The sequence below is a fragment of the Poecilia reticulata genome, chromosome 12 (genome assembly GCF_904066995.2).
Source record: "Poecilia reticulata chromosome 12, P_reticulata-male-v2, whole genome shotgun sequence".
Lineage (NCBI taxonomy): Eukaryota > Metazoa > Chordata > Actinopteri > Cyprinodontiformes > Poeciliidae > Poecilia > Poecilia reticulata.
This window is the reverse complement of record NC_088841.1, coordinates 4,291,947-4,302,747: the sequence shown is the minus strand read 5'-3', so window position 1 is coordinate 4,302,747 and position 10,801 is coordinate 4,291,947. Positions and strand designations below refer to the sequence as shown.

At 38.7% G+C, this 10,801-nt stretch overlaps 1 protein-coding gene across 3 annotated transcripts; it reads right to left on the bottom strand.

The window, feature by feature from the left end:
* Positions 1-36: 36 nt before the first annotated feature.
* On the bottom strand, positions 37-10,769 carry ccdc62 (coiled-coil domain containing 62). 3 transcript variants are annotated; one of them, XM_008423332.3, is made up of 12 exons: positions 8,814-10,769; positions 8,701-8,741; positions 8,412-8,546; positions 7,213-7,405; positions 6,252-6,418; positions 5,304-5,405; positions 5,051-5,222; positions 4,269-4,370; positions 3,651-3,739; positions 2,800-2,900; positions 2,448-2,583; positions 37-767 (listed from the first exon to the last, which is right to left on the bottom strand). In XM_008423332.3, the coding sequence occupies exons 1-12, from the start codon at positions 8,869-8,871 to the stop codon at positions 528-530; spliced, it is 1,536 nt and encodes a 511-aa protein (XP_008421554.2). In that variant the 5' UTR covers positions 8,872-10,769; the 3' UTR covers positions 37-527. The 3 variants fall into 3 exon arrangements, with proteins under 3 accessions (XP_008421554.2, XP_008421555.2, XP_081470112.1); XM_008423333.3 differs by lacking the exons at positions 8,701-8,741; positions 8,814-10,769 and having other exon boundaries at positions 38-767; positions 8,399-8,530; XM_081613986.1 differs by lacking the exons at positions 8,412-8,546; positions 8,701-8,741; positions 8,814-10,769 and adding an exon at positions 7,504-7,599 and having other exon boundaries at positions 38-767.
* Positions 10,770-10,801: the final 32 nt, after the last annotated feature.

Genomic DNA, 10,801 nt, shown 5'->3' with positions numbered 1-10,801 from the left:
GGATAAGGAATGTAAAAGATACATCTTTATATGAAAAAAAAAAAAAAGTAGTGCGAGATCATCCAGGTAACAAGATGTAAAAGCAAGAGCTTTAGATATTTCCTGTGAGTCACCATGTGAAGGCAGTGGAACTGGAAAGACTCATCAGCCCTGCAGGACTGGTTTCAGTTCACCCCCACTTCACACAACACATTATGTAAAAACGACTCATGGTTAAAAGAAATATTAAGTAAACCAGATTTACAATAGATTATAAAAATGTACAAAATACTCAAAATATAAGATAAAAAAAACCACTGAGGCCATTTAATTTTTTTTTCCTGAGGTAAAAGCAGAGTCTGTTCTTTATCAGAAACAATAACACAGTTTTATTCACTGCTCTGATTGCAGAGGTTGAAAGTTCATGATTTATAGAGGAAATCCAGTCTTTGGTCAAACCCGGCCGTCTCGCTGGCTGACACTGTGATGCAGGCAGGCTTTGGGTGGAGCGTCACTCGCCCGGAGGGGAAAACAAAGCGGTTTCATCTTTACACGCCCAGACTTAGAGGAGCTTTTACGCCATCCAGGTTGTCACACCCTCTCTGTACCTTGGGTATCGTGGTGTTCTGGTGGTGGTGGGCTGTGTGTGGCTGAGCGGTCCCACAGCTGGAATTACAACCTGTGGAGACGCGACGTCTCAAGCTGCTGCTGCTTTCAGGATCTCCTGGAAGCAGCCTGGAGTTGCCCAACGGCTGCTGTAGAGAACATGCTGACAGCTGATCGGCAACCTGATGAGACGCAGACAGGAGACTCGGTAGTTAGAAAACATAAAGCTCCAGAGAAGCGCTTTGTATGTTATATGTTCAGTTTAAATCCCCTGAACATTTTGATCTTTCACCAGCTTCTCAGTCCCTGTTGAAGAAAAGCATGATACTGCCACCACCATGTCTCTCAGTGAGGATGGTCTGGTTGCAGTGATAGTTTCCCATAAGAAAGCATCGATATGATGATCTGATATAAATATATTGATATCTGATATAAATATCACTGCTTTGGTTGTTTACCGTTATTTACCAATATTATATATTTCCATATATTTTTTCATGGATTAGGGGTGCACCGATTGCAGTTTTCTTGCCGATCGCTGATTACCAATCTTTAAAAAGCCTGACCTGCCGATACTCAAATGACAAATATTACTGACAGAAGTATCAGTAATAATTGTTTTTCTCGTCGTTGCATTGGAAACTAACAGCTTTTTTTGTTTACATAGTTTTCCACAAATAAACATCCCATATGTGAAAATGTATGTTTGATTTTTGTAAATGTTTTGTTTTTCTCTATTAAAAAAAAGAAAGAAAAAAACAGATAAAGCTGTGGCTCATTTAAAATTACTAGAATTTTCCTATAGTAGATTTTTTTTTTTTTAACAAAAGGTTATGTAAGTTTGCAATTGTAGATCGGCGTTTTATGCAGCTGGACTGAAAGCAGAAACAGTTCTCTAGTTTTAAAAAAAGTTAATGACCCCTGGCCTGTCGCATTAAACACAATAAACAAAATGTGACAAAATGTAAAAGATAAACTTTGACAGCTCAATATGTAAAACCATCATGAAGTCGTTGCCTTTGGCTGTGAAAATGTTTCAGTAAGGTTTTGAGGGCTTAGTTTGCTACCTTTAGGGAAACAAAGACTAAATGTTGCTTCCTGTTTCTATAGTCTTCATACCAAGCCTTGGTTTACTCATTCGTACAGATATTAAAAAAACATTCTTGACTCAAACACTCAGATTAGAATAAACAATAGAACGGTATCTGTACAGTGTAAAAAATTGAGTTTGTTGTTTATTAAAGGGGCAGTATTATGTTTATTCCAGGTATTATTTATAGCACAATAAAGTAACTATGCTAACTTCAGATATTAAAAATGCTGTGTATATATATCAAATATGACCTATAGGAAACTTTAATTTGTAATTTAAAACCTTGGAATTGGGCCTCTGTCTCTTTAAGAAGTTCCTGCTCTTTCTGAAACTTCAGGAAGTCGTCACAACATGACTCCTCCATTAATCCTTTAGCAAAGTTTTTACCAGCGTTTCACTGAGAAGCAGCTCCAATAATGAGCTTAGTTCCAGCAGGTGTTTGCTAATTGCTGCTGGCTAGTCTGAAGGAGCTGATTAGGGGAGTCGCAAGGGGATGGGTGCTCTGTTATGTGAAAGTACTGAAGCTTGGAATCAGCAGCTAAGAGGAGGAGCTGCGTCTTAAAGGTGGAGCTAGGTCCGCCCAGGTGTTTTGTACAGCTGAGTGGTTGCCATGGGAGATTAATGGATTTATCAAGCAGGCATGAAAGAATCAAAGCAACACTCTAGGTGTGTTTTTGATGAGGGAATAACATGAGATAATGCAAAACTGGAAAAAAAAAACATTTATACAGTACTGTCCCTTTAAAACAGTTTTTATAAAATATCTTACATCCGTCGTGTTTGCTGGAAAGCCTTCAGGTTTGCTGTTGGAGTCATGAACGCCAACTGCTGGTGAGGTTTCAAGATCACGTCTCAGGTTCTTCAGGGAGTGAACGTCGTCATAGTTACAGGCCGATTCGTCCTGCCTGGGACACAAAGACGTTCAGCTCGTTACGGCCGGTCACACCTGCAGGACTCAACTCTCCACCACATCCACTCTGATGTCTCTGACTTTGAGATACATTCAGCAATGATTGTGGTCGTTTCCTAGCAGATCAAAACTTTCTCTTAAAAAATCTCTCATTTCAAGATTTTTTGTTGGTCCTGGGGGTATGAGGCAAGAAAATTGATTTTCTTGTCACCTGCTAGGTAATTGCTGATGGTGTGTTTCCCTCTGAGCTCTCTGTGTTCGTTCTTGGTTCAGCCGCAGCAGCTGCAGGTCACTCCTCTGGTTCTCACACACCTGGAAAACACACACCAGCAGAAAAACCATTGCTGCTGCTTGTTGTGGCGTTTGCGATGAAAAATGCAACACGTTTCTCTGGTCAGAATTAAAGTTCCACGCTTCTCCAGGCTCAAATTTGAGTTTTTAATCTATGCTTAGACACTGATGGAACATTCATATAAATATGTTAAATTTAATGTGAGATGTTTCTTAAAGTATAAAATTTGCATCTGGCAAATTAACAGGTAGATGGATTGTTTTCAATGGGATTCAGAATAAAGTTAAGAACTACAACTCTTGTCCATACTCTAAATTTGCAAATTAAGAATCAAGAATTTGCAAAAAAATCCCCAAAACAATCGTAAACTCCTGGAAGGACTGAAAAGATGTTTAATATTACTTAATTTTAAGAATTTGTTTATATTTTAAAAGATGGTTAACAGGTTTTAGAAATGGACTCTGGCACAACTGGCCCTTTAAGAGCATCCATGATCTTGATTTGGCCCAAAATTAAATTGAGTTGGACACCCCTGATGTAGAGGAAAAGACAGGACTTTATCTGTGTTTGTACATTTAACGTCATGCCTGCTAACCCAGCCTTTATGTGAACCGGAACCACGTTGTGAGAGTGAGAGCGCCGCAGGAACACAGCGAGGCATGCAGACCAACAGGAAAATCACCTCCAGACGGAGCAGGAGGAACAAGGAAAAGACATGAGAGCGCTTCAGTAACGTTTAGCAGCAGCTGCTCTGTCATCCGGCGCCGTACCTGCTGCAGGCAGAGCAGCTCCGACATGATGCGCTCCTGCTTGGAGCGAGACAGCTCCAGCAGCTCGTCCTTCCAGCTCTCGCCCTCGTCTGTTAACAGCAAAGATCAGCAGGTTGGACTTTATCTGACAATCTGAGGTTCCTGACACGCCTGCTAGAGATGGAAATCACACACCGATAAGACAGACCTGCTGAAAACTGAAGAGACAGAACAAGAGAGAGGAGTTTTATTTTAGCTCTAAAAAGACTAAACTAGAGCATGCTGAACTTTTTCACATTTTGTTACGTTACAACTGCAAACCGCAACATAAGTTTTGTGGATTTCATGCGATTGCCAAACGAAGAGTAGTGCAGAATTCTGAAGTGGAAGAAAAGTAATACATGGTTTTCAAAATGTTTGAAAATAAAACAAAGATTTTTAATAAAATGTGAAATGCATGTTATGAATCCAGCTACATAAGGAAGGTAACACATACAAGTGCTTGGGATCGTACCCGCTCCATCCAAAAAACAAAAAAAACTCTTTGAGACCATTTTCAGGTAATATATTGATGAATTGAAATCTCTCAGATGAGAAATAATTAATCTTACAGAGAAAGAAGCTGATCATGTGACGTACCAGTCAGGGCCAGGTCCGTGTGGAGCAGCTGCAGCTCCTGCTTCAGACGGATGATCTCCTCTCTCTGCCTGCTGCTCTGACTCACCTGCTGCTGCAGCTCCGCTACAAACACAGCGACACGCAGATTAAACACTAACATCTCAGTCAAGAAAATACTGAGATACAACTGATCTGGTTATGGTGTCCGACACACAACCAGCCTCTAGGTTCATCCTTCTAAAGACAGACTTTCAGTAGTTCTTATACATGCTGGGTAATAAGATGAAGAAACCAAAACTCGCACAAAAAAAAAAGACATTTATCTGAATCAAAATTTTTAAAACCTTCTTGAACAATAGTTAAACTTTTTGAAAGGAAAATACCATTTGTATTCATTAAATGCATTTCCACACATTTTTAAGGCTATTGTATTTTTATTTACTTGTTCACATAAAAGAAACCAGTGTAGCATAAACGGTAATTAACTCAAGGAATAAAAACTATGTCCACACATATTTGATAATTTAGCCAAGAAACATTCTTTTCATGTTATTTTCTTCATCATGAGCCAGCTGTAAAGTTACAATTTGTTCTTTAATGATCAGAAAACTTCACGTCAGTAACGTTGCATCATTACAGATGAAGCTGGGAAAGACTCCACACACTGACCAACATGCTTGAAATCATTGTCTTCTTTTTTTCTAAGTGGTGATCAGCTCGTCAAATACTGGAAAATCTGATTCGCTTCTCCAATAAAAACTAACAGCTCTCACAGTTTTCTGAACAAAGCCGTAGTTTGTTACCTCTGAGCTGGGAGACCTCGTGCTTAGCTTCTCTGTAACGCCGCTTCATTTCCTCAAAGTCTCTCAGCAGCTTGTTCTCCTGAGAGCGACTCTCTGCCAACGACGTCTCCAGGTCCTGGAGCCTCGCCGACAGCTCCAGGTTACGACCCGAGGCTTCGACCACGTCTTTGTCCTGACAGAGATACACACGAAGCAGTAATAAGGTCACACGTGTGACGAGTGTTGGATTAAGTTATGAGTCTGAGGGATTTACTTTTAGCTTGAGCATTGAACTCAGTTCTTCCTCTCGGACCTGCAGAGAACCAACTTGTGTGGACAGAGCCATGACAGCGGAGCTGAGGCTCTGGTTCTTTGCCTGAAAAATATCACAAACCGCTTAATTTTTCCAGCCTCTCTTTTTCTTTGGCTGCCTTCAAGAAAAATGTAAAACATTTGTTTGACTGGGAATGAGGTTGGATCAGGTAGGAAATTGGGGGGGGGGGGAAATGCATCATAAGTCACAATTTTTCCAAACTCTTGTAAAATTGTGAAGGTCCACCATAATTAATAGATATTTTCACACTGACAGGATATAAATGTAAAACAATTTAAGGCAATTAATTGCATATACATTTTTTCACATACAAACGGTCTGGCCAGAATCTATGTATTTGAGCATTTCTACATTCACTAATCTAACACACAAGCAATATCCACAAACAGCAGTAATGGATGACAAACTCGCTCCCATTGGCCCACAGGGGGTTAATTTTTGCTTCAAAACACAATCTGATTGGATGTTGGAAAATACCATTGTCATGTTCAAGCTCTGCTAAAAGGAGTTAGCCTATCAGTGAAATTATTCAAGCCTAAAATAGCATCTCAATGCTACACATGTAGCAGCAGCACAGCCACCTCTAATGCTAATGTTAGCGTCCACAGGCCACATTTCCAAATAAGTATAATACAAATTTTTCTGATGGTTGAATAACATGAATAACAAATTAAAATAACAAATATATTTGTTCTTGAGCTCATGTGTCTATTTATTCAATAGTTATGCTGAATAAAGGGGTTTCTGAATTGAACATGTTTATTATTTTGTCTATTTTCATTTTTCAATGAACCACAGACGTCGTAATTAACTCTATTAAAACTTTTAATGGAGTCCCGCCACTACAGCAAATACAAGCAGCTGTACAAGCGGGCGGACAGTCGTTACCTCGTAGTCCTGACACTTTTGACTGACTTGCTGCTGCTGCTTTTCCAGCTCACACAGCAGCTGCTTAGCGTCGCCTAGCTGCATCTGCGCCTCTTTCTCTCTGCTTTCCACAACCCACACATGTTTAGTCAGGACACTGATCACCTCGTTGGACCTCTGCAACTCATCTGTGAGAAAACACACACACACACGCACATAGAAGAGGCATTTGCTAAATGCTATCAGGTGAGATGAAAAGTTTTGCATGCAAACAGATTATATTAGTGACTGGTCTCAGAAGATTAACACTTGCACAATTTCTCATTCTGCTGTGTGATGGTGTAATTCAGTTCATGCATTTTTTGTCAATCCAGTAAAAAGACGGGACGGGTTGGTGCTACATCAGTTAAAGGGGCAGTCTTGTGTATTTTATAGCACAATCAAGTAACTATTTTGCTTTCAGTTGTTATAAAAATGTATATAAACCAAATGACTTAAAATAAATTGAACTTTGTGGTTTAATGCTTTGAAATTGGGCCTGTCTTGTGAAGAAACTCCTGCTCTTTCCAAAACCGCCTTAAGGAAGTCATCACAACATGGCTCCTCTATTAAACCTTTAGCAACATTTTTACCAGCGTTGCACTGAGCAGTAGCTTGTATAATTAGTTCAGCAGATGCAAAGTTCCATCAGGTGTTTGCTAATTGCTGCTGGCTAGTCTGAAGGAGCTGAGTGAGGAAGTTGTGGGAGAGGGCTGCTCTGTGTGGCGGAAGCTTGGAATCTGTCGAAGGAGGAGTCGCGTCTTGAAGGTGGAGCTAGGTCCACCCAGGTGTTATGCACAGCTGAATGGTTGCCATGTATGAAAGAATCACGGCAACACTCTGATCCTCCAATCAGATTGCTTCATAATAACATGATGTAAAGAAAGTATTATGTAAAAAGTCGATTTTTACATGATACTTTAACAACATTCTGTGCTCTCACCATCCAAACGAGAACACCTCCGCTCCAGCACCAGCGCAGTCTCACGGTCTTGTTCCCAGGCCTGGTGCTGTCTCTGATGGGAAGCCGACATGGCGTTCAGCTCTCGCTCTCTGTCCTTCAGCTCGGCCATCAGGAGCTGGAGCTCCCTCCTCTGCCTCTGGATGGTGGAGCTACTCGGGTCTTTCACAGGAAGCTTCATGGAAAACATCACAAGAGGAAGGAAGCAGTCAGGTTTATTAGTTTATAAACCAACACCGTCCGGGTTTTTGACCAGTCTGGAAAAGAACTGACCTTGATTTACTTTATGTGTGTTAAAGGTACGGGTGAGTATGGAAATATATTTTTATTTCCAGATGCTGTACTCTACCCCATCGTCTGAAAGTTTTTTAACCATCCATCCATCCATCCATCCATCCATCCATCCATCCATCCATCCATCCATCCATCCATCCTTCTCTACACTCTGGATAAAATTGTCAGATATTTACAGAAACAAATAATTGTCCCAGAAGTTATTGTGATAAATGATAATGTTTTTAGATCATTTCGTAATGGCATAATAATCTCAAAGATTAAATAAACTTTAAATTCTGGTGAACTTTTAACACTGGAACTGGAGGACATTTAAATATCCAAAATAAATAAAACAACAGAATTATGAAATCTCTGTAAACAAAACTGTCCTTCAAAAAAAAGAAAAGAAAAAGGCGCTAGTTGAGACCAAAGCACCAGACTGAAGACTTTTATCATCCAGAGAGGAACAATAAAACATTCAGATGTCAATGAGTTCAATTTAATTTATCACACAATTAATTGATTTATTATTTACTGCAACAGGTCTAAAATTAGATATGTAGAATTATATAAATATTCAATTTCTCTTTGTTGCCACTTTTATATACATACTCCATTACTTTATTTGGAAGCCAAAATCTAAATGGAATATATTTGAAAATATAATTTTACTGTGTGTACCGTATTCACTACTATCGTTCACTATTGAACTTTATAACATTAGCTTTTAGCTCTCCGTTATGTTTTTTTTATTCCTCAAATATTTGGCAGAGATGCATCATTAACCTTTTAGTCTGAGTATATGTTCTATTTAAAATGATCAATAAATGTAAAAAAAATAAAATAAAAACTTTGTCATTCACATCTTACACATTGTTGTCGCGATACCTACATTTTGACCTCACCTCCTCAGCACCTTGAACATTGTGACCACAGCAGGAATCTATTGGGACTCCAGCAGAACTCTGGACCCACTGTGTTGGTGAACCTCTGTTTGGACCACGTGGCTGTTTGCCATCAAGTGGAGAACCTCTACCTTTCTGGAAACCAGTAGAAAACACATTCTTTAAAGTTTATCATTACAGAACACAACCCAAGCACACAATTATTTGGACCTCTGAAGAAATTGTGTACATTTTGAATATATGCAGACCGGAAATTGCACAAATTGACGGACAACAATAAAAGCCAGACCTCTTTAACTGGAGTGCTGTGCCACAGTGTAGCCGAGCCGTCTGAAACAAACAATGAAAGTTACATGGCTGAAAACTGACATGGACAGGGGCGGTGACGTGTCAGCTGGTTACCGTCAGCTCGCAGAAAGGCGCTGTCGCCGGAGGTAAACAGTCTTCTTCTGCCGTCCATGATGTCACAGCTGTTTCCCGCTCCTTACGTCACATCCACATTCAGCCCGTGTTTATGCTCCTGCGGCGTCATTCTCGTTGTTGTTGAGCTTCGGCTGATGGCATAGCGGGGATGAAAAGTTGACAGCTGGCTTTAAAATACTACAACGTATCGCAGCCGCTACTGACGCAAAGTTAACTGTGAAATAGTTTAGATTAAACCAAGGCGGCAGCTTAACAGTAGGAAGGTGATGTAACATAAATACTGTAAATTAAAACTAAGTAGTAGAAATAATACGACAAATTATGTTGGTGCCTTAAGTTTCACGAAGCGTCTCACCAACTTTTGAGACAAATGACGTACATATGTGAAGACCCGACGTCATAAGCGCTCGTCCAAACCTGGCTTTTCAGATTAATACAGGATAAATTTCAAAATAAAAGAGAGAACATTTTCTCTCTGACTCGTCAATATATTCACTAAAAAAAAAAAGAATGGACTAAAGTGATTTTGGCAAATAATAAAAAATAAATAAATAAAAATGTTGAGCATAATAACATTTTAACAACATACAAAGACGTAAATTCATAAAGGTATCAAGTAATACGGGATATTTACGGGAAAATAATACGGGAGCATGGCGGGAAAGAGACTTGACAAGTATGAAAAGATAATATTTCTAAAAAGAAAACACTATAATGGATTTATTTATTTTTATTAATGTTTTGATTTGAACAACACGTTGAAAAGGGTTTATCTGAGAAAACATGCTTATTGTCATTACAGCAATCAATTTTTCAAATCCAAATTTTTTATGATTGCTGACCAGTTTGTTGCATTTTCCCGCTGGTATTTTAAGCAATTATTACACCAATCCAAATACTGTAAATGAACTGCGTGTCTCAAATATTACTTTACAAAAGATGTGCTTAAATCAAATTAGATTCTTTTTAAAATTATTTTTCTGAGCTGTTTTCATTGAACAGAAGAGGGCGCCATTTAGAACAAAATCATCCACAGAAACTCTGGGGAGGAGCTGATCTGTGTTTTGTAAATTCTGCATTAAATAAATATCTTCAAGTTTTATTAAGGCTTTATTCTTTATTTATGTATGAGCATATGTTCACGTCACAGTCTGCATTTTGTACCTGCTTCACATTTTCATTCTAATTTCTGTTGGGAATTTGCAAGAACTCAGATGGGACCACAGAGATGCACTTTGGGATTATTGTTTCTGCCATGAAGTTCTCAATGTATTTATTTGAGAAAAGAGCATCTATGAGTGCCTCCATACCATGCTGGATTTACTGCGAGTTTTTTTAATGGAAAGGGTTACCATTTTAAAAGCTGGTAAACATTGCAGTCCACAACTTTTATTGGCGAATATGGTCATTTGGACGCACAAAATGGAGAGAAATACCCTATAAGCTGAAACTGGTACTCGCCTTTTAATGTGGGGGTAAAAGAAACAAGCTCATTATTGCTCTCCACTTAAAATCGTATCAGGGAAGTGTGTTTGATTCAAAATATCAGCATTGGTATACATTTTTAAAATTCATTTCATCTAATGAGGTCAGGAAAAACAGTTTACAGATATGTCCAATGATAAGTCTGATCAAGAATCTAAAGATTAGAGTGACTGCAAAGAATCACCAGAATAGCCATAGAAACATAAGAAAAAGCAGTTCAGCAGGTATGAGAATTACTTTAACGATAAAAGAAAATAATGTTGATCTTTGAAAAAATGAGAGTGAAAGTTGTTGCTTGAAATAGAAAAAGAAACTGTGTTGCTACTTTTGTGTTGCATTTGTGTTGATTAAAAGGAAAATGCCTAACTAAGCTGTTACTGATGCATGCCAAATGTTTAACTATGCAGAAGGTATGTTAGGTGAGACTTAAAGGAATTACCCATGTTTCAACTTTCTTTTTAATTCACTCGTTTAAAAGCTAA